The sequence below is a fragment of the Epinephelus moara genome, chromosome 7, assembly GCF_006386435.1.
Source record: "Epinephelus moara isolate mb chromosome 7, YSFRI_EMoa_1.0, whole genome shotgun sequence".
In the NCBI taxonomy this organism is placed as follows: Eukaryota; Metazoa; Chordata; class Actinopteri; order Perciformes; family Serranidae; genus Epinephelus; species Epinephelus moara.
In genome coordinates this window covers 14,432,254-14,456,566 of record NC_065512.1, presented here as the reverse complement: position 1 = coordinate 14,456,566, position 24,313 = coordinate 14,432,254, and the positions used below count along the sequence as shown (strand labels likewise).

The following is a 24,313-nucleotide window of genomic DNA, read 5'->3' as shown; positions in this document are numbered from 1 at the left end:
AATCACTTGACTGATATAGCACGGAGTGGGCAGAAAGGGAACTGTATTTGGCTGTAGCTTTGTTGGGACTGACTGTTGTTCACAGTGCTGACTAGGGTATGACTTCATGCTGTTTTTTTCTCTCTGCTCAGACCACAGCTGCTCTGAGGAAATGGACCAGAGTTTTTATAATCATCCAGCTTAAACTAAGACACACACAAACGGATGTGTTTACTTACACAAATTATGTTACCAACCACGATAGGAATTGATATGATAATGAGCATGCTTCTGATAATACCACTAAGGACACGGATCCATTTAATCAGAAAGAGCTCCTACATAAACCCACCGTCCTCAGGGCTAAAATACAGGTGCCTCATCTCGGTGTTTGTCTGAAGCAGATCTTTGTGAAGCGCTTAAAGCAAAGCACAACAGAGCCAGCCAGTGAAGGACACTCTGTTCTGTTTGTAGAGTTGGATTGCCCGTCGCTGTCTTTGTGTTGATGTAAATTGAACAGGCTAATGTTTCTCCCTCGCATTAAATATTCATCACAATTAGACCTTCCTGTTTGCATCAGTGTTATTAATTATAAGGAAAAAATACAGCCAGTTCAACTCTCAGCCAAAATAACCAAACATCCTGGGTGAGAGGAGGGGAGGAAGAAACAGATACGTTTGAGAGACAGATAAAAAAAAAATGATAGTGAGACATGGAGATGGAGAGGCATAGAAATGTAAAGAGATAGAATGAGAGGTGTGTGTGTGTGTGTGTGTGTGTGTGTGTGTGTGTCTGTGTCTTTGATTCTCCCTCACACTCTTTAGTTGGGCAGGGGGAGCCCTCTCAAAGCACAATGTGGATTGTTCCTGCGCCTCTCAGGAAATGCCACAATTACAGATCACAGACCAAGCAAAACACGTGTGGCGCTGGGCCTTTAGGGGGATAAACAGCCCGCCATTCCCTCCCAGTGCATTGACCCCAGCCACAACCTTCATTACTGGGAGAGAAAATATTGTCAGCTGCCCACTAACAAACACCTGCCAATTTCAAGAGAAGGAATTGCTTTTTTCAGCAGAGGAAGAAAAAATAAAGTGTTTCTCAGACCTGCAGAAAAGGAGTGGGGAGAAAAGATAAGGCAGCATTCACCCTTGTCTTCTTTTCTCTGTTGTTGTTGTTTTGTTTTTTTTGTACTCCGTCTCGCCGACTTCCCCGTCTTTCGCCCTCTGTCTCTCTTTGGCCACTGGGTGCTGCCCTGCCACTCATCTGACTCCTCACCACACAACTCTAATGGAGCTGAAATCCTGTTTGTAATTAGATATGGGAATTCCACTGTCATCAGCCAGATGATGCCACGACATGCCGACCAAATAACAGACAGCGCCGACGTGGAAGGAGGAGACACAACACCCCGCTGCGAACTTCCAGATTTCACTGTACAGTCTGAAATAAATCTGTGACGCCACAACTGAGCCGTATATAAGCAGTTACATCCTACTTCAAAACCTGAAAGCCCTTTGTCTCACATCTGTGGCTTCAGTCCAGGCTGTCTGCGCCCAACGGGGAGCGGAGAGCCACATGCTAGGCTGAAGCTGGACGGCTGGTGACAGGTACCTGGAGTGTTGCCTGACTGAGAGTTGAGAGAAGAGGTTCTGGGTGAGATGATGAGGAAGCATCATTCTCTCTTCCCAGGGTCATCAGGCTAATTTCTGCAAGCCCCACCCTCACGCTTGTATGTTTGCGTGTGTGTGTGTACGTGTGCTGGTGTGTGTGCGTGTGTGCATGCTCGCGTGAGAGAGAAAGAGGGGGCCTTGGCCCCTGAGAGCGCTCTGTGAGGAGACCACAGCTGTACACTCCCAGCAGCTAATTGGTCCTTATCTAGCTGTCCCATTCATCTTCATTTTTTACCAATTACTGAGCATTATCTGTGTTCTCAGTTGGGTATGGGACTTAATCCTTTTTGGTTAAGCTGGTGCTACAGCTTGCAAATTTCAAATGGAGAAGGGGGGGGGGGGGGGTGAGTGTTGGGGAGGAGGGAAAGGTGGAGGGGAAGGGGAGGGGGGGCAAAAGTCATAGCAAAAACAAACTCTGAAACTTCCCATCATCCCTCACTGGCAGGAAGCAATCAATAAACAATGACATCACGCGAAGGAGAGAGGAAAAAATGGAAGGGATCAATTATTGGCGTTATAATTCAAGTCCTTGTTTGCAAACGTTGCAGCCTCATTGATTAGGCTGTTCTTGTTGCACTCAACATTATTGACTTGTTAAAACCATATTTTCTCATCATCAGTGGTTTTGCGTTTGCGGTCACACAGATAACAACGCTTTAAGGGGGCATCATTAATTATTCAAGATGTATTCATTTTAAAGCACAGCGAGTCCAAATCATCCTGTTTACTCTACAAACAATACAAGTATAGTACATTGCTCATCCAGAAGGTACATCAAGACGCTGCAATCTGGGGCAGTTAGCCTTAATTTTCTAAGATCAATGCATAACTAGGCTCCTCTCTATATGGGGTCCGTGCTTGGCCATGCTGCAGAGCTGAGTGGAGTCAGCCTGGAGACCATGCACTAATTACTGGAGTGTTTACTGCTCTGCTGGATAGCATTTGTACCATTTTGGATCATATCAGTGAGTCAATGTGCTCTGCGCTAGACAGATAAATAAGGCATTAAGATGACAGTGTGTATGAATGAAATTACAGTGGAAAAAATGATAGTCATCAATTATAAAATAAGCCCCGAAATGGGTCAAATCAGCAGCGGCACACGTATGTATACTTACAGAACATACAGGCATGCGTGTCAGCAGACACAGACAGTCATGCACACAAAAGCAGGACACATATAGAGACGCTGCTCCTGCACTTTGATAGGGATCTGTTTGGTCACACTCTCTGCGCCAGCTGTCAGCCCAGCTCCACTGCTGCGATTTAATTAGTCTGTTTATGTCCTTTCTAATAATAAAGCTCTCTGGGTGGAAGGACACATCCGACTAGCTAGCTGCGCGCTCCAACCTGCTAGCTGCGTTAGAGCTGGTGGCCCGGCGCAGCTAAATGTGGGCCATGATGGAGGATGGTGGCTACTTCCTGCTCCTCTAGACAGAACAATGGCCCTCAGGCTCAGATCTAGTATCACCCCCTACTCAATCCTAACCTTAACCATTAGGGGATAAAGCACATACTGACCTGATATGAGTGTCTAGGGGCAACTTCATCCATCTTCCTCTCTAGCTCTCTTGTGGGAGCCTTTGTCAGCCGAAGCTCTTGAGAGAGACTAGATTGTAGCCATAGGCTGAATAGAATTCATTTCACGAACATATCATAACACCTCTCTCACCGCGACAGATTATTGTCTTGTCAGAATCATGCAATTACAGTGTGGTTTGTTTTGATTTTCTTTATTCTGATATCAAGGCTGTACCGGACAAAATAGGGTCTGTTTAGGCTGCAGGTGTTGGGGGGTAAAAAAAAAAAAAAAGAGAAAAAGAAAGAAGGGGGGAGTAGTGGTATTAACTGAATCAGACACACTGAGCTAGACAGAGAGTGGCAGAGCAGACAGACAGCCTTCCAGCCTGAGTAAAGAGCTTGATGGGTCTCTGTCTCTCTCTTGGGCTTTGGCCCTCACCATCTCTCTATTAGTCTGCCAGGCTCATGGGAGCCAGGTGACAGATAAGTGAAGAACGACACACACATTTTAATAGACATTTCAAAAGATAAACCTGATAATCATTTCTCTTTTTAATGAAGTCTAATGTCCTCGTTCTAATTCCAGTTGCGTCGCCTGTTAAGCATCAGCGTAATACTTGAATATGCATGATTGGGAAATTGTGAGGCGCGCTGATGTTGCTGCAAAATACACAAACGCAGACAACTGCAGAAATAGATTACAATAACAGGAGGGATTGATTAAACATTATTTCCGTAATGATCCATATCAAGTTCTATCATCTTTGAGTGGCAGCGGAGTTGCAGCTTTATAGAGAGGAATCAGCACGAGGAGAGACAACGCGCCAGACAGACCTCGTGTCATGGAAATATTTGTTTGATTGTCTCTTGCGGTTAGTTCACAATAGCAGGAGCAGAGCTATAAAAAACAACTGACCAGTCGAGTTGTCATCCCTCATCAACATTAGGCCTCATTCTTCATTAATTGGATAGATTAATTTGGAGCGCTTTGATGCGGGGGTGATGCATGCGTTCGGCTGTCCCCTCCTCACTATTCTCTGTCAGGTTGAATTTAGCCAGGGAAGGGGCTGACCTTTGAAAGTGAAGAGATCAACACAATTTGAAAAGACAATGTCACTTGGTGTAAATGTGATACGTGTAATAAATGACATTCAACCTTTCAGTGATGATGAGCTTTCGCAGGTTGGAGTAATGTGAAATATGCGCGCTGCGTGTAATTGCATAGAATGTGGAGCGGTTTTCACAAACACAGCTAAGACGGTGCGGCATTAGAGCCTGGATGTCATTTGCTCTCATTTCACTATGATTATGTCTAAGAGGTAACATTAGCATAGAGTAATAATATTACTGTGTACACAATAACAGTAATGACAATACAGTGATGACAACAACAAAATGACTCTTTTACTGTGATCACCCTGTAAAAATGTTCCATTGCCTGGCTACGCTGCAATCAGGGGGAGAATCAAAGAGCATTTGTGTGATAGAAATAGTTGGTTCTGTTCCACGAAAGCACTCTGTCGGTTTGCCTGAACCGAAAGGTGTTTCTTCTCAATTATGATATGGGAACCCTCATCCAAATAGAGCTATCAGCCATACTGAGGCCAGACATCTTCACCATCACACAGCCTCTCCCCTGGGACCGAGATAAAAAGGGAGAGAGTAGAGCAAGTTCAAACAATGTTAAGGAATTTCACAATCTCAGCATGTCCTTCACAGTGTGAACAAACAGAGCAAGGTATTTCTTCATAGACTATGTTGAGAATCCCTAAGTTAGAAAATAAAAAAATACTCATTCCAACTAAATAATTAGAATAACATGATGTTATTTTTGTTTAATCTCTTTACTCAAATGTGATTAAATCCAAACTACGTAGCTAAATTTTTTTTAGAGCAGGCTAGGGATGTCACAAGATCTGATACTTTGGTAGCAAGTCAATGCCAAAATTCACAAAATGTGATGGTACTAATTTTCCTCCAGTGCTGTACCTACTAAAGACGCAATTATTCTAGACCTGATGGGGCAGCATATGAGCCTACAAGTGTTAAAGGAACAGTGTGTAAGATTTAGGGGGATTCAGTGATGTCTAGCAGTGAGGATTGCAGATTGCAACTAGCTAGAAGTTCTCCTGGTTGAAATTCCTTCAGTGATCATTGTTCAGGAGGTTTTTACCAGGAGCCGAATCATCCACAGAGGTCTCTTCCTCTCCAGAACAAACCAACCAGGTGATTAAAACCAGTAGAAACGCTGAACAAAGCAGTTTCACGTTACAAATCTGTGTTTCGTCAATGCTGTTTGGCATGTCGCAAGCCCAGCACCTGCTAATGTGTGCTCACCTTTTCCCTCTGATAACTTAAGATTTAGATGTTCAGGAGGTTTTTATCAGGAGCCGAATCATCCGCAGAGGTCTCTTCCTCTCCAAAACAAACTGACTCGGTGATTTAAACCAGTAAAAACACTGGATAAAGCAGTTTCATGTTACAAATTAGTGTTTCTCCAATGCTGTTTGGCAGATAGGCTGCTAGCCCAGCACCTGCTAATGTGTGCTCACCTTTTCCCTTTGATAACTTAAAATTAGATGTTTAGGATGTTTTTATCGGGAGCCGAATTATCCACAGAGGTCTCCTTCTCTCGAAAACAAACAGACTCAGTGATTAAAACCAGTAAAAACACTGAACAAAGCACCTTCATGTTACAAATCAGTGTTTCTCCAATGTTGTTTGGCATGTCGTAGACAGGCCGCTAGCCCAGCACCTGCTACTGTGTGTGTACTCATCTATTTTCTCTGATAACTTGACATGTGCTCACTTTATTTCTGATTCAGACGTTCAGGAGGTTTTTCCTGGGAGTCCAATTATCCACAGAGGTCTCCTCCTCTCCCAAACAAACGGACCAGGTGATTAAAACCTCTAAAAATGCTGAATAAAACAGTTTCACATTACAATTCAGTGTTTTTCCAACATTGTTAGCTAGCCCAATCTCTGCTATTGTGTGCTCACCTTTTTTCTCTGATAAATAAAAATCCAGATGTTCGGGGGATTTTTACCGGGAGCTGAATGGTCTTTAAAATGAACGGACCAGTTTTTCCAAGGCTTTCATCGATGAGGGCTGTTAGCTATGGTGTCAGACACGGAAATGCAAATGGCCCTATCTGGAGTCAGTGTTTGGTTTGTCCATTCTGGGTTACTGTAGAAACATGGTGGTGCGACATGGTGATCTCCATGAACAAGGACCCGCGCCAGATGTAGATATAAACGGCTCATTCCATGATAATGGAAACAACAATTTTTATTTTTCGGCAATTACACACAAAAGAAAACATACGTATTATATTATATTCCACGCCAGCATATCTGCTGAACCTTTAAATATCCAAGTAAGAAGAGGAACAAGAAGTACAATTCCGGCGCAACTCCGCCCTAACTCGTTGAAAAGAAAAGCGTTTTGTTTTTGTTGTTTGTTTGTTTGTTTGTTTTTTTTGTGTTTGTTTTTGCGAATTTTTAAATGCTTTGCCGTGGCAGCACTGCATGTTTACTTTATGTTACGAATGCCAGTTGCATGACAAGGCGCTGAACGTCTATTCTGTGCTGAGCGCTGCACATTTGGCACGTTCTTTTATTTTTATTTATTTATTTATTTATTTGTCATTGAGATTTGAAAAATGTTCAACTTTGGGTAAAACACTGCCCTCGCCACTGTCACTGTCACTTTTACAGCCGATTGCACTCTTTTAGCTGATCAATCACAGCGGAGGAGGGGCGGAGCAAATGGCAAATGTTATCACACCATAGGCGATATATTAATACAGTATATCAAAACCATGAGCCCACATAGTACTTTAAGGTTTGAGGTGGATCATCATAAATTCTAACTAAATTTTACTTTAATTCAATTTATATGTATATGTAAAACACATAGGTTATATTGTTGTTGTTTTTTTCATACTGAATTGGGAATCAAGAATCATGGCATTTCACTGGTATTGGTATCGACTACTAAATCTCTTTTGCTTTGCAGCATGCCTACAGCAGTCATATTAAATTCACGTTACAGTCAGTTCACCTTGAACTCATTAGCACTACTGTAAACTATACACTGCATTACTGATTTTCTCTCAGGAGGTGATTGTAATGGAGGAAGTGAGAGCGCAGGAGGTAGTGATGCTAATTTTGTAATTAAAACGGATGATCTGATGACCACATGCAAACTGATCCCCCCCCTTCCCCGTCCACCAAAGTGATATGACGGCAGAGTGGGCCGTGATTGATAACACTCGTCAATATATTTCATTTCAGGAGCCTTAGTCAAATGACAACTGGTTGTCATTGACTGAAAGCAATCTTTTTAAAAGGGGAGCCTTTGCTAAGTATCAGATGAAAATGATTCCTCTGTCTGCTTGGGTGTCACTGTCTGTAGGAGCTTTATTGATTGGGCTTGAATATATTGCACCCGCAGTAGTAACAGCTGCTAGTAATATCTCTCCTCTCCTTCTGCTCTCCTCTCCTGCTCGCAGCACTTTCTGTGCCACGGCTTATTGTCAGCGATCAGATGTTGGGTGCTCTCGTGCCGATGTTGCGTATTTATCAAGAGTGATGTGTGACAAATGTAAAGTGAGCTTGGTTCCGACCCAAATTAGAGAAGCGAACAGTGTTTGCTAATGTGTCCTGAAGGCCTGGCCGTCCTGGCCACCCCCAGCCATGTGCATGATTGTGTTAACTAAACCCACCATTGTCTCCCCCACTTTATACGCTCTGTGTTATCAAGCACAAGGATGTTGGCATTGGTTGGTAAAGGTCATTTACTGTAATGAGATTTGCCACATGCAAGCATATGGCTTGATTATTGCCCTGTTCGTTAACATTTTCAGCAAAGAGACAAATAGACAGCTAAAACAGGGGCGAGTGAGGGTGGGGGCGGCGGCGAGACGTGTGCAGCATTTCTCCTCAAAGATGGGAAGAACTTTTTTTTTTTTTACAACAGATCTGTCACAGAGATGATTGATCTTTCAATTTTCATAAGGAATGCGTGCCATTAGAGGCGAGGATTTGAATTATCCTATAAAAGTTGCCTGCTTTAGATTTTATACACTTAAAGGACAAACACCTCTGTCTGTCTCCTTGATAATTTCTACCACATGTTACACTCGGGTGGTTTGGGTAGGAAAGCAATTATGTTACCTCATCAAACCAGAAATGTTTTCTTATCATGGTTTCTCTTACATTACACTACATTAGGCATCTTGGCAGGAAATCTTCGCCCACCTGAATCATTGGAAAGTGTATCTCTTTATCCTGGCATGCGAAACACATTTTGTTTGTTGATGTGAATTAGCTTGAAATGTGTCCAATCATCATGGCTCTTGGAATGTAAAGGATATTGTTTGCATGTGTTTTAATGTTTGGCTGGCTCCACGTACCTATACACAGTTATCTATACAGCGTCATTGTCTGTATGTTTTCATGTTTACCTCCTTGTTACCGTGAGATTTATTCTTTTTATGTGTCCATTTGTGTCTGTGCGTGTGTGTGTTCGCATACGTGAGTGTACAGCAGGTATTTAACAAAGGCAAGATGTTTGCTTTATTATCAACATTAACTGCGTAAACACAAAAGGCTTCAAAGTTTCATTCAATGACACCGAGGGGCTGTGGGTGGCTACATCAAAGCTCAATACCTTCCTCTCTCCCCCCATTTTAATGAGAAACAGGACTCACCAGCCTTGACTGAACCTGCCATCTGTGTGTGTCTGTTTTTTTCTTGTTTGCATGTGTGTGTGTGCGCCTGTGTGTGTGAATGTGGGAGCAGTTCCTGTGCATATGTATGCGCTCGCGTTGTGTAAAGTGGCACCGCGATGCCAGACAACATATTTATGGAGGCTGTGTCTTATGTTTGATCTAATGGCTATAAGGCTCCCTCCATCTCACGTGGCAGGGCTTTCTGATTTTGGAGGAGATTAATAGTTATAGTAAAGATGAATAGCTGATTAGTGCTATGGAGAGACCTCTAAATGTCTTGCCGCATGACAGACACTTTTTCATGAGCCATTCATTTCCTTTTGGGACTGGTGTGCAAATCCTTGATACGACCACAACAAAGACCCTCCATGTGTGTGCACCGCCGTCTCACCTTTGTTGGAGAAATACATACACGACATGGGGGCATTTTACAAGCGCAATTAGGAGGAAAACTGAGATTGTTTTGCAGCGGGCGGACTGCATATGCATTGTGCAGTCAGTCAGTTCATTTAGCTGCTTGACTGGAATGGTCCTGTTCAGTTTGACAGATCAGAAGAGGGAAAAAATATCTCAACGCCATGAAAACCAAAGGCTTAGCGCTGAGCAAATCAGCCCTTTGTCTTGTTCAATTCAAATCAAAGGATAACCAGGAATGTTTGTTTGACAACAGCATTTACAATGCATTGTTCTGAAGCCCAGAGCCTCCCAAACAAAGACAGATAGGCTTTAAACAAGTCATTTAATTAGCACCGGATCCCCAGCTTTGGCTGCGCCAACCAATTATACATTCCTGAGGCATGTGCAGGTCCTATTTCACGGGAGCGAGAGGCAGATCCTCTCCAGCCCTGTCTCTTACAGTACATCTCTCCCCTTCCATTTAAGAGAAGGTAAATAGCCCAGACAGACAGCTTCATTAGCCAGCGTCTGAAGAGCGCGGGGCCGATTGTCGCTTAAATAGTGCGCTTTTACTGCAGGCCCAGCCGGCGACCTCCGATCAATTACAGCTGACATTATTGTTTGTCGGGAGCTTTTTTCCTGGACAGAGGGAGTAAAAAACGAGATCAGGCCTGAGCTTTGGCTGGAAATGTAATCTTCCCCCTCTCTTTGGTTCTTTCGCTCCACAAACAATAAATCATTCAGTTGAAGAGATAATAAAGTGCCAAGTAGGAGCTAGTTTAATTTTTGTCAGGGGAAATCTGTCCACAACAGAGTTAAGGGTAAGGGGCTGGCTGCTACCTCCGTACCATTTTCAATGACAATGGCTTAGTTCCCTTTTTTCTTATTTTCCTCCGTAGGGTTAGATGTCCAGAAAGGCTGAAGTCCTGTTTAGATGAAGATTAACTGCTGCACAAATCACCGCAGGTTATCATTTCTGTCATCAAAATAAATTACTGCTCTCTTTTTAATCATTTTAAAGCATTCAACATTCAATCTTTTCTTTTTTTTTTCTCTGCGCGATGCTTTTAAGTGTCGGACCTTACCGTCAGCCGTGCGGTTTGGTTCTGATGTAACAGCTTTTTAATCATGCTGTTACCGAGGGCTGTTTTAATTCATTCAATTCATCCTCCGCGATTCAGATCTTTGCTTATCCATGCGTGAACTCCCGAGCACTGCACGACATAATAGCTGAGCTGTTTATATTGGTATTAAGTGATTTGTAGTTTTAATGATGGTAAATAGGAGTTCACCTTTGCGGGTCCCTCAGGCTTACTTCAGGTAAATTACTCCAAATGCATTGTTTATGCCCTTCAGGAGGGAGGGGGGGGGCGCTTGTGGGAATTCACCTCTCATCAGGTCTGAACTTCTGTATCAGAGATAAACACAAACTGACAAATATGTTTCTAACGCTTTGCCCACTGGAATATCTACACAATATCTTGGTGATTAATGAGTCTGACTAATGTTTGTTGATTCTGTTTTTGGGAAAGAAACACATAAAAAAAATCCTTGTGCATTATCATCACCAAGTTAAGAATTAGTCAGGCATGTGTGCTGCCGTTATTCAGCGAGAGTAAACGGAGCAAATGGGACGGGATTGCATATGAATGAAACCAAAAAACACTTAACTGTCTTGCAAAAATGCCAGATTCCTTGAATAAACCAATATCCTCCTCACCTGGCTCCTTTCAGCGGCAAATAAAGGGATTTGGTGAACCCTTGTTGGTCTGTGGCACATTCCCCTACAGTAGCCTGAATGGGCCTTTATGGGAGAAACACCGCTTTGGGACGGGGTGACATGAAAGGGGCTGGACAGGCACTGAAAGCGAGACTAATACCACTTAGAGCGAACAGAGGTCCAGTGTTTCCCCACCAGGCTGTCTGTCAGGTGGGGAGACATCACCGAAGTCCATACACCATCAAATACGAGATATAACTGAAGTAAAAATCCAACATTTTTGATGATTGTGGAAATTTGGCCACTCAAGTCCATGCGCCTTTATGCATAGCTGCATTTGATTGAATGGGTGTAATGTATCCACCTCAAAGGCAGAATAAGTCTCTTCACTCTGGCCCTTGAGTGGCCTTGAAAGGCTGATAGGTAGCCTAAACCTCCCCATGTTGTCCTACAGTAAGTACCCCCGCAATCAGGCCCTCTGTGGTGTTTTTTAATTGAGCTTAGCCTGCTGAGTGGTAATTGATTCAGTCTGAGCTACAGCAGAGGCGCTGATACAAGGTGCTGCTTGGCTTCCGCCTTTCTTTAATCTCCGCTGCTTTATATTGTTTGGGAATACTCGCCACTGAGAAACTGCATGCCATCTTTCTTATGGAAATCAATGCTTCTTTTAGAAGGAGGGGAATGACAGAGAGGAGTACTTCTCATGTCCTTTCATTTTTCAACCAGTGTCCTTCTCTTTAGAGGCGTCGCCATGCAGATCTCCTTGCCCTTTGGCTACTGATGTTTTGTCAGAAAAAGAAGAGTGAAGTTGTTTTGTGGATCAGCTTTCTGTAGTGCAGTATCTTTTTTTTCTCTCCTCTCTCTTTCTTTCACACAGCGTTTCTTTCTTTTTTTTTTTTTTTTTTTTACCTTGAACAGGGCTGCCAAGAAACAGAGAAAAAAAGGAGTGAAAAATCAACAGAGAGGCTCAATCAGATCCAATAGTGTCTATGAGGTTTTCTTTAAAGCATTTGAGGAAAAGCATCTGAGTGGCGGAGGAATGAGACCAAACTGTTCCCAGTCACTTTTGATCCTGCCAGTTCAAAGTCCCCATAGAGCAGAGGGGGAGGAAGGAGGGGGTAGCCGTGGTTGAGGTAGGGGGGGGTACAGACACCTAGCTTTGACCTTCTGTCTGCGCTCATGTCCTTTGAAAGTTGGCTTGTTTTCATTAAGCCATTCAGAAGCACAGTGCAGGGCCACAGTTTGACTAACTACTAACCCCCTATGGTATCTTTATAAGACGTTCTTTACATTTTCGGACTGCTAATGTCTTCAATTTTCCCAATTAGGCGTCCATTGCCAGACAGCAATTGAATAATTTAAAACATTTGTAAGACATCTCTGATGTTGTAATGGAATAATTTGTGTGCATATAAAAAAGAAAGAAATGGAGAATCCCATTATTGTGCGGAGCTGAAAGTGTCTTTTTAGTCTCGCTCTGTTCTTCTTCTCTCCGGTCTGGAATATAGGCTGCTATAATTAGCCTAAAGTCATTGCCATACTGTGGTCTGACGGTACTTGTTTGTCATTAGCACATTTAACTAGTCATTTGGGTAATGGCTTTCAAGATTGCCTTTGTTTTTACAGAGATATTTTTTTATATGTAAATATTGAGACAATTTACATAATGTGCCCTTTTTATTCATCATAGAATAATTGATGCATATTTATTGCTGTGTAAACTTTGGTCTTTGAATGACTGTGTATATAGTTATCATTGCCGTTTTCTTTATTATTATTGCAGTAGTATCTATTATTAACGTATGTTGTAAAACATTTATGTGTATTATGTTAACATGGAAAGATACCCGAGAAGCGATTAATTTGAATCATTCGGTTTTTTTTGTCCTAATGGACGGCGGTGTAAAGCTTTAGTGTTATTGGACACCATTTTTAAAGGGTATCTCAGTGGTGGGAATTACTGATTGCTGAATTAACAGCAGCAGGTTTTGAGTTTTCGGGCCAGAGCCTCAGAAGTTTCCCCTGTGAATATCTCACTCATAATACGCATCATTGGGTAACCAACGACCTCTTCATGTGTCTCAGGCCTGGAACTCCCCTTCATGATGATGCCACACCCCCTGATCCCAGTCAGCCTGCCCCCAGCCTCTGTCACCATGGCGATGAGCCAGATGAACCACCTCAGCACCATTGCAAACATGGCCGCCGCAGCACAGGGCCAGAGCCTGCCCTCCAGAATGGTCACCTCTGTTATAAAGGTAAATTTTAAAACAGAAAGCAGTGATGTTATAACACAGCAACTTCCTCCTTCCTGTGCTGCAACGCTTCAGTCTGCATAGGATATTTATTTTTGGTTTGTGTGTTTCTGGCGCTGCTGGGGTTTCAGGAACGTGTGCCGGACAGTCCCTCCCCTGCTCCTTCCTTAGAAGACCACAGGAGGCCGGGCAGTCACCCATCGTCCCACCGCAGCAGCAGTGTGTCCAGCTCCCCAGCCCACACAGAAAGCTCCTCAGACAGGATACGTACGTTTGTCACACAGAGAAATGGTGAAGAAAACATGCGAATGTGCCGTGCAGATTGTCGCTGTGTTGTCTAAATTTCACAAAGACGGAGTAGGAATACGTCTTCCCGGTAATGTCCCTAACGCCACTCATGTTTTCTCATCCTCTCTCCAGCGATACACCACAATGGCCTGTCCATGAACCACGCTCTGCTAGGTCTGTCCCCCAACATCCCGCCTGGGCCTAAAGAGGGAGACCTGGCCCACGACATGAGCCATGAAGTAAAGAGGATGCACACTGACAAAGGTGAGTACGGTTTCATGATACACCAAATGCTGTGAAGGATCTCCTCTATGCACGCTGCAAAACTGTGATTTTATTTCTTCATAAAACACACTCTACACATTTAAGTTAAGGGCATATAATTAGCTTTTCCTTCCATTCAATGTTCACAATATATGAAAATGACAGATGTTATGAGCAACAACTGACTGAATACTACATTTGTGCTCTACTGGACCGGCTCTGCTCTAGCAGCCGATAATATAAGTTGTAATCCTGAGAATCACGTCTGGTAACAAACACAAAGGCTCGACGGTTTAAGTAGAGTGGAGCAGGTTTTGTAAATCTGCAGAAAAGTTAATAACACAGAATCAGCGGAGGCAGGAGGACCCACTGAGCTAACAGTGGAGACATTTGGTTAATGTGTCACCAAAGGCAGAGCAGCTTTGTGACACTAGTGTTGGTCAGGGTGCCTTCAAGTGTAATCAACTTTTGTGCAGCAATTGGAGTGGAAGATAACACTCATTTTTTAACTGAAAATATAATCTAAAAGAAAACCTTGTGTGTGTGTGTATTTTCATTGAAAAAACACTTGACATTTATAGAACTTGGAGATCTTCGAAGGCTGTAAATATTGATACTACAATTTGAGAAATGTTTTGAGCCTTTGGCAGGATTTGTAGTCGACCTTTTTATTCTTCCTGCTTTCAGTTTATCTCAGTTATAGATGGTGTCACTGTGACAATAACCCCTGATGTAGCCAGTCAAACCCTTTAAGACTGAGACTACAAATCAGATATGCACTTAAGAAGAGGTAACCTGTACAAGTGTGAATATGAGTGGATTTGTGTGAATGTTTGGATGAAATGCTGCACATATTTTGCTTGTCGGTGGAATCACTGTTCCTGGTTGGATGTCGCTGCAGATGCTTTACATTTACAACACATGTCAGCCCTCATATGACACATGCTGTGATTATGTTTAAGAGCAATCTCTTTTAGATATAACCTGTAGATGAAGTGGATTGTTTTTAGTAATATTCTGCAATAATACCTGCATGTTTTAAAAGGCTCGGATCATTTTTTTAAGCCATTTTTTGCTCTGATTTTTTTCCTTCACTGTAGTAGGACACTGTTCAGTTACAGTGGAGTTGAGATTAGCCCAGAATATTATTCTTTTAACAGAAAAAACTAATAATTAGAAAGACATGAAACAATGCAACTAATGAAATAGGTTTCGTATAATTAGATTTTCACAGATTTTGCATTGTGATGATTTTCTGATTTTTTAAATCAGAATTTTATACATATACCTACAAACCTACACTATATATCAGGGTGTCTACAGCTCCTTAAAGTGTCTTAAATTAAGTTTTCTTAATATAAGCCCTTAAAAACTCTTACAACGTTTTAAAATCAGTTTCGACAAATATTTTCGGTCACATCACCGCGAAAATTTCTCCAGCCTGACAGAGCCAATGACTGTCTACAATTATTGGACAGACCTAAAATTGCTATAAAAATATCATCTATGACAGCGATGAGATTTTGTTTTCTTTTTACATCGAACACGTTAAACTTAAACTCACCCAACTGTTGTCATTTTTCTTTGCTGCTCATTTTGAACTGACATCAGTGCTTTTACACACACACACACACACACATATACATATATATATATATATGTGTAAAGATTTGGTCTTAAATTTCTTATAAGGTGGCATTAAAGCTCTTTAAAAGTCTTAAATTTGAAGAGCTATCCCTCTTGAAAAACTGACTTACACCCTTCATGACAATATGGAGGGATTTATCAAACTATGGCAGCCTGTCTTGGACACAGTGGACCCCTCTGAACTGGACTTGGTTACACTCGATTAATAACACACAGCAGTTTATTTATTTATTTTAATTAGTTGTGATAGTAAGGTTGTTACTCTGCTGTTTTCATGTTTGGTTCTGTGAATATCCAGTAATGGAGATATGTCCATAGTCTTAAATTTAACTTGGTCATATCTGTGGACACCCTGATGTATGTATGTGTTGTCTTTTCCTGGTTTTAAAGGCGACATTGCAGTAAAGTGTTGTAATTTTCTGAACTCACCAGACTACTCTAGCTGTTTTATTAATCGCCTTTACCCACTTAATCCTCATTACTGATGAATATTTATCAAAAATATCAATGTGTAAATATTTTGTGAGAGCACTTAAAGTCAACCCTACAGTGTTGTCGCAATAACGATGTCGAGATATGTGGTAAAAAATAATATTGTGTGTGTGTATATATACATACATATATCTATATATACATATATATAATGAGCCATTTTTATAAAGCAGAAGACTTGCTGACATGTGCTTTTCCTATCATCCCCATTAGCTGTGAACTCTGGGAAAAATATTCAAAATTCTGACCCTCAGTCACTTTGTGCAGAGTAAATGTTTTTATTATTAATTGATGGTATTATTACGTTACAATTTCGCCGCACTTGTAAAGACAAAAAAAAGGAAAAGCAAAGAAAAAAGATAGAAATCTACTGAGCATGACGGATTAAATACAAAATGAAGCAAATAATAGATTTTAGTATTCTCTGTTGGTTTTGAGCGGAGCAGAGGCGGGGTGTGCTGTGGTGTGCTGTGCTGTACTGGGTGAGACAGGGTGGGGTGAGGCTGATAATGATATTAAAACCACTATGGAAATCATTGGGCTGTATGTTCCCTGTTGGCTGGGCTGACGTGAAGATCAGTGTTAGACCTTCACTCACAGGGTGTGAAGCAGTGAATAGTAATAATTAGCAGGATCATGAGCTGAATTTATGGGTCACAAACTGTCTAACTGTCTGCATGTGTGTGTGTGTTTGCGTGTGTGTGACGAGAAAAGAGAGGCAGGCAAACAGAGCAACGCAAACAGAGATAGAAGGCGATTTAACCAAGTATCCACACACTAAATCAACCGAATGTTTCCTCAGTAGCAGAAATCTTACTTCTTAACTGAAGTGCCTCCTCCATACTCAGATAATCAACACAAATGGACTGTAATTTCTCCGCAATATTAGAGGAGAAAGCAAATGACCCGGCAATCCACACCAATTCTAGCTAGTTGACCCACACACATCTAGCCGCAAACACGCGCTGCATTATCTTTGAGATTGTCAATTCCTAATATGTCACTGGACTTGATTAGGATTCTGAGCTCTCCAGTGTGTGCACCAGAGGTCTCGGGCTGTGGAAAACATTTTTATAAAATAACCCATTAATGCAGAGGAGTGCAACTAAATTAGTTACCAATTTGCTGAGCATGAATTAATGAAGAGAGCTTCTCCCGGCTCCCACAGTTGTAATTTTCATAATAACCCCAGACCTTTATTTGGCAGGTTGTTTAGTTTTTTCGTTTGAAGGTTTTCATTAGTCTAATGAGGACTGTGCAAGGGCGAGCAGTCAGCACAATTTACATGAGGAAGCTATCATAATAAATGAGGCAATTTGAATAACATGCACAGGTTTATGCAGCGAGATAAGAGAGATTGTAGCAGCCAGATTCAGAGGTAACCAATACATTAGAACCAACTAATAACCAAAGTAATTCCAATAAAAGCTTTAAGTGAAGGGAATAAAATTAATGATAGATATATTGAACTGTAATGATATGATACATGATGCATTAGATTAATAAAATAAATGTGTTCCATTGTTAAAGAGGGGTGAGGCCTCGCCATCCGAAGCTTTGTTTATAGTGAGCTTTTTAATTAGGCTTGTTCATCGCATCAGTTTGTTTAGATAAATGAGATAACATTCCAATGGTTTAATGATATCTCTCCACTTGTTTGATCTTTATGATCCTGGCAGAGCATTAAATTAATCTCTTGCAATGCACTCTTAGAAGAGAGCACAGTGGGCGCAGAGGAAGGATGCAGTGCCCCGGCTCATATGGAAGCTATTTAAATAGCCAGACACCTCAGAGACAGCCACTATAATGTCACATCACTCATATCCTATGAACATGTCTCGTCTTTTTCATGTCATCTCTGCTGATGAAGGACAAAGGCTGTTTGTTGTTGTCTAAAAAAGACCATTTCCAAAGTTGTGTCACCCAGTGCAGAGCAACCAGATGGTAGTTTTTTTTGGGGGGCTGTTGTTTGAACTTGATTATTTTTTGTCCAAATTTTGCCCGAGAAAAAAAAAAAGAGCAGATTAGATGCTGTGTGAGGAAAAAAGGCGAGTAGAAAGCTAAGTGTTATCTCACATGTGACTAATTGAATTGCTTCAAACAGAAAGTCTGTGGCGATAGCTTCCGACAAGCCTCTGTCTCGTGAAACAGCAGGTAGCTGACAAACAAGGGGAAATTTGAAAGGTACGGAAGCCTTTGGCTGTAAACTCACTTTGGACATCAAACACTTGACATCATTTTATTTCCTCGGGGAGAAGGTGTTTGAAACACAAGCCATATGTATGTACGTCGAAAGTATAAGAGTTTTCTGTAAATACCATGTGGCAGTTTAAGCATTTTGCCAACAACAAATTTCACCACTTTACCTCAGCCCTCCCACTGCAGTTAAACATGCCACATCTCTTTTACGCAGAGCTAAAACGCCTGACAGCAGAGTCGGAGGCAGCTACAGTGTGTAAACTGATTCTGTAAACCATATTTTAAAAGCGGGTGATTCACTGGTAATATGATATTGGCGCTTCCCTGGTAAACGTTATATATCCTTGTTGACACAACAGGAGATGCACTCATAATGTCCTCCCAAGCACAAATGGATGCTTGTGGTGTGTTATCTCACCTAGTGGTGCATCCTTTTGTACCTGCTCTCAACTCTGCACAATGTAGTGTGATGTTTTACTGACTTCACATCTTGCTGTCAGCACTCCAGCTCCAACTTAGTGATCAAAATGCTTTTTCCTCCTTATGTTAGTTAACACTTCTTCATCTTTCACAGTTTGCTTTGTACATATTGTTGACAGTATTTGCTGTTTGTGTTTGTATATAGTGTTTTTGTTCATTTTGGTCATCACCTCAGTCTTTAAGCAGCCTATCTGGCTGAAAAGCATCTTTATCTTTATGACTCGCTTTTGCAATACGATGTACGTCAGTTACTTTAATTTTTTGGCAGCTCTTCCAAGCATCAATTGTAACAAAGAGCCGTAGCGACCTTACCTATAGCTAAGCTCCAAAAATCAGGTGCTACACATTGGTGCTACACTTCATGACTTAAGTTAGCCAATGGTTGTCCTCTGAGACACTGAGGTGATTGTGAGAATGATCAAAAACACTATGTAACAAAACAAATGGTAAATACGGGAGATGCACAGATTGTAAAATTCTGGGACAACACAGATACTGATACCCGTGTTTACAATAACAATATGGCCAATAGCCAATAGAGATACAGATAGGTTTGTTGTTGTTGTTGTTGTTGCTGTTTTAAAGTCAATCAGTCCTTCATTAACTACGGTTGAAAAAGCACAAATTCAGTCATACAAATTTATGAAACAACCTTTCATATAAACTGTAGCATGAAAAACATCTTTGAAAAAAGTAAAAATAACTGATTCAAAAGCATTTTTACTGCATATATAACAAATCATAATCCCCTCTCCAATACCCATTTTATATTACTGTAAAAACATTAACAAATTTCTTCTTCAGAAAAACTGAATTTATTCAAGTTTCTCACCAAAATCTACATTTTCAAGATTACATTTGAACACATCATGAGATTGTTATAGTTTACCTTTGCCCAATGGTATTTTTTACTGAATAGAGTTTGAACATATCATAATTTACCGCAATCCAACCTCCTTCAGTAGTTAGTTAAGGCCACTGGCTGCTAACAGCTAACGTTAGTAGCTCTCCTACTGCCGACATTAACACTGATTTGTTGTTCATAATGTAGCATTATCAAGGCAAACAATAGAGTGCATTCCTTGATGCATGGATGGTGACTTTACTGCGTCCTTTCGTGACGTGATTTTCTCCCCAGGACAACAAAACTCCCATTAGTCTTTTTTTTTTTTTTTTTAAGATTATTTTTATGGGCTTTTTTGCCTTTAATGTACAGGACAGAGTTTGAAATGGGAAGAGAGAGAGAGAGAGTGGGGAGTGACATGCAGCAAAGGGCCGCAGGCTGGAATCGAACCCATGGCTGCTGCAGTGAGGCAGTGCCTCTGTACATGGGGCGCCGGCACTATCCACTACGCTACCGACGCCCCAGAACTCCATTAGTCTTGAGCTCTGCTTTTTAGCCTGTGCAAATTTGATGTGACACAACAGAAAAGCCACAGATCAGCCACCTCAATTGGTGAATGTCATCTTGTTTGACGATAGGCTGATGGCAGTCACCGAAGCGAATATCAACCAATACCAATGTGCAGCCGATAAATCGGTGCATCCCTAGTAAATGCTATTAACAGTGTGTTAGTTATAAAGCTAACTGTGAAACGTTTTGTCTCTTTGCTTTCTGTCAACTCTACAGTAGGCTGTTACTACGACTAACTTAATTTTACTTAACTTTTAACAGTCAGCTCTGTACATATTGTTTTGTTAGTATTTACCTTTAATTTTTGTATATAGTGTTTTTGATCAGATTCATAATCACCTCAGTGTCTTAGATAACCATTCGCTAGCGGCGTTAGCAAGTCACTCAGTGTAGCACCAACATCAGCCTGATTTACAGAGCTTAGCTAACATACCGTCGTTATGACTCTTCTTTGAAGAGCTTCCAAAAATATTAAAGTGGCTGACAAACACCCTCTTGCAAAAGCGAGCAGTAAAGCTCTGTAGAGCTGACTGCCCTTATAAATTTGTAGCGAGCTAGGCTAGCTGTCAGGCTAACCTCGCAATTAAAGTGTTAATAAACACTATATAAAAAAGGAACAGTTAACTCTATCAATAATATGTACAACACTAACTGTGAAAAGTGAAATAACTAAATTAGCACTTTAATCACTAAGATCAGAAGCAAAGGTAACATTACAGTATGACAGGAAGTAAGCAGATGTGAAGTTAGTAAAATGGGTATATGTCACATCACATTACAAGTAGAAGTCCTACTACTATTAATACAAGTAGAGAACTGAGCAATCATGGCACCGCTGTGACCACAGTGGACAAAGCTGACTTGCCACGCCTTTCCTTTGTCAGGATGCTGCCTTGATGTCCAGTGGCTGGTGCACTGTGCACCGTCTGCAGTCCCAGTTTACAGTTTGAATGATGAAGCGGAGCAGGTACCAGTGTCACAGTCTATTACACTGAGCTGCTTTGGGCAAGGACCTGTGGACGCTGATGGGCTCATGCAGAGAAGGGGATATATTTTGAAAAAGATGAAAAAGGCAAAAAAGTGATTTCCAGCCTTTGTAGTCTTTGTTCTGCTCCTCCTTTGCATAAGCATTTGCAATGATAAAGAGGAAGTTAGGGGACTTTGGGTCAGGCAAAAGTTTTCGGCATCAGCTGCGCGCTCTTTCTGCGGCGTAAATATTTCACTGACATTGATGGTATCTCCGTACAGTATCATTAAAAGTTCGATATGTTCAGTGTAAGCTCCTTCTCTTCATCTTTCTGACTTTAATGCATAGTGTTTTGTTCAGTCCTCCCGATGTCCTTGGCGTTGCGAGCTTCAAACACATGCTGACTACCTGACTTTCCCTAAGTCAGGAGGCAAGATCATTAGCCATCACAACCCTGAAATGTGACTTGGCAGACAATAATGCTTTATGATCAAACAACTTGTCAGTGCGTCCCGTTGAAATGAAAGAGTGCAAAAAAATAATTCAATAGAGGATCAATCAAATTTCCCCAGCCCATGTGAGAGAGATTGCTGATGGTGCAGAGAGGGGCTATTCCTCGAGGACATGGGAGTTCATTTGGATATTTGTTCTCCCCCTCATGAATGTTCCATTGCGTGACACCATCTCCTGCTAATCACATTTCACTGAAAAGGGGGGATGCTTTTAGGGACGTTGAAAAGAGAGAGGTTCTTTTTAATCTTTGAAATGCCTCAAAAGTGACAGAATGCTTTCTCCTGCCAAGACGTGAGCCTCGGATGGGGAGATAAATATGCTGTGGTCAGCTAAGTGTATCTAGTGAGCAGAGAGGCAAATTTAATAATGCATTATCATTCACTGGCGAAGGTGAAATCTCCCTGTCCATCAGAAGGCTGAGGCCTGTTTCATGTTACCCTTCACTGCAAATGAACAAGTGCTTTACTCAGCCATACCAGAGATGCACAGTAGGCACCAGTGCTCTACTATATATGCTGCTCCGGACTGTCAGGAAAACAGGTCTGCAATCAAAGCAATCATCTCTCGGTCTTGACTGGAGACATTAATGATCACAGTCCTTACTCCTGATAAAACTGTTTTGAACAATAACCTTCTTTTTTCCCCCCTCTGAGAACACAAGGTGCGTTTTACATATCTGAGCATCTGCTATTATGCAGATTATGGGAACATATTTACCCGAATGCCCTTGGACAACAGCATTAAACAATTATGAAGATTATGTACAATGCCGGAAAAAATTTGCGATTCAAAACAATTCGTATCTTAGCAGTGGCAACTGTTGCAGACAGATAAGGTTGACCCTGAATATGTATTTCTGTACTTTTGGAGACATTCTGTGGGGTTGTTTGTATAATTTAATATTTACATGTAAACAGTAATTAAGTGATGCTGCCGACATGCCAGGGCCAGGCTCTGCCAAGGTAAACACCAGCCCTAGTAGTTTGCCACAGTCCATCATGTTTACAGACTTGCAGAGCCGAGTGCTGTTTGTGTGCTCTTCCTTGGCAAAGCCCATAAAACACAACCAATTGGATGCCGAGTGTTGAACACAGTCACTCTTATCGTCTGGCAGTCTGCTCGCTGACTTGAGGACATTGTGAGTCAAACCTTTAAATTTTCACTCTGCGATAATTACGCCGCTATACTTGAGCTTTTATATCCTTTCACTGAGAAAGTAAATCATTCCTAATAAAGAGAGGAAGAATAGGGGGCGGAGGGAAAAGTGCTTGAGGACTAATTCTCTTCACTCCCTCCCTCTCTGCTCTCTATTCTGCTTTTTGAAAGCCTTTCTCTGAGTATTCCAGTCACCTTGACTTTGCAGCTGCAGCCTTATAGTCTGTTGCTTATCCTGCCTAACCCCAGCCTGTCAATTAGGTGTTTAAAAATTAATCTCTTTAACTGGAAATACCATGCCAGCTTTCTTCCGTCTGTAAATGAAGTGTTATTAATTCACACAGCGCAAAGCCAGTGTTATGAATAATGTTATCAAAACAGATTTCCACACGTTTAACACGTCGCTCCTATTAAAACCCCTTAAGTATTTTTATAACTGTGAAACCGGGCCTACTAATGGATTTGCATCCATTTTTGAGCTTCTCCACCAGGCAGCCATAGAGCAAGTGCTCCTAAGCCAGGCCTTTTAAAGTTTACATTTCCCATTTCCTCTTTTGTTCTTTCATCTTCATTTAAAAGCAGCTCAGTATATCCAGTCTGGATTAGCGCCAGCCTTTCGTCGACGCTCGTTCAGCAGCAACAGAACGGCATAGCCTCTCCCTGTAGGATTGCAATGCCAGGCAATGACACCAATGTGTCTCCCTTTACCCCCGCCCTTCCTCCTCCTCTCCCAAACCCAGCGACGCTCTGATCTAGCAGCAGGCTATCTGGCCAACCACACCAAGCTAATACTTGTTCCATTAAAACCTGGTGATTACGGGGGATTTCCTCTCTGTTTGTTTGTTTGAATGCTTAATTATCAATATGTAATTGGCATGTGTATTGTGATGTTGGGTGCATATTCGGTGGCATATTTTTACTGGAATGCACATTGCTATCGGGTAGAAACAGGACTCCCCAGTCACTGTCTAAGTTAAGCTGCATGAGAAGTTGCTCTAATGAATTAATAAATGCTAAACAAAGGAGAACTAAACAAAGAGTGTGAAATAAATGGCTTGATGATTAGTGGGTCAGAGAGATTAGTGGGGTGTACAGTACAAATGATCCCCCTCTGAAATGGGAATGATTCAGGCAAAATACCCAATCAATAGTTGAGGCCAATTTAATCTCTGGGATTCTTCTGTCAATAAACGGACCCGGTCAACGGAGGTCAATATGCAAAGACAATCCAAACACCTTCAAAGTGCCTCACTGTAATGTCCTTCTGCGAGTATTATCTTCTTGACAGTTTGGGCTCATAGTCAATAGGTGAATTACAGAAATCTATTCAAGTCTGCCCGGCTGTCATTTTCTTTTCTGAGCCCCCAAGTTTATTTTTTCCTCACCCCTCCCGGCTTGACTTAAAAAACTAAGGTCATGGATTTAGCGGTGCGATCTCTCACCTTTAATCACCTCGCCCCGTTCGGTTTCGACCATTCTAACTGTGATCGTCTCTCTACAAAATGCCATTTTGTCTCCACTACTGTTCGCTTTAAGAGCTCATTTGAAGGTGTGCGCTGGCAGAAACAAAAGTCCTGTATGCTTTTATGCAGTCATCACAGTCAGCCAAGCCTGTAAT

General features: G+C 41.7%; 1 protein-coding gene across 5 annotated transcripts in view; it reads left to right on the top strand.

Moving 5' to 3' along the window:
- The window catches only part of dachd (dachshund d), a 122,358-nt gene that overhangs the window by 76,256 nt on the left and 21,789 nt on the right, over positions 1 to 24,313 (top strand). For 2 of the 5 annotated variants that reach the window (XM_050049271.1, XM_050049272.1), the window contains exons 4-6: positions 13,107 to 13,279; positions 13,408 to 13,543; positions 13,697 to 13,828. In XM_050049271.1, coding sequence (XP_049905228.1) covers positions 13,107 to 13,279; positions 13,408 to 13,543; positions 13,697 to 13,828 — 441 coding nt within the window. Of the gene's footprint in view, positions 1 to 5,995; positions 6,068 to 13,106; positions 13,280 to 13,407; positions 13,568 to 13,696; positions 13,829 to 24,313 lie in introns of all 5 variants that reach the window. The other 3 variants (XM_050049268.1, XM_050049269.1, XM_050049270.1) reach the window with 3 other exon arrangements.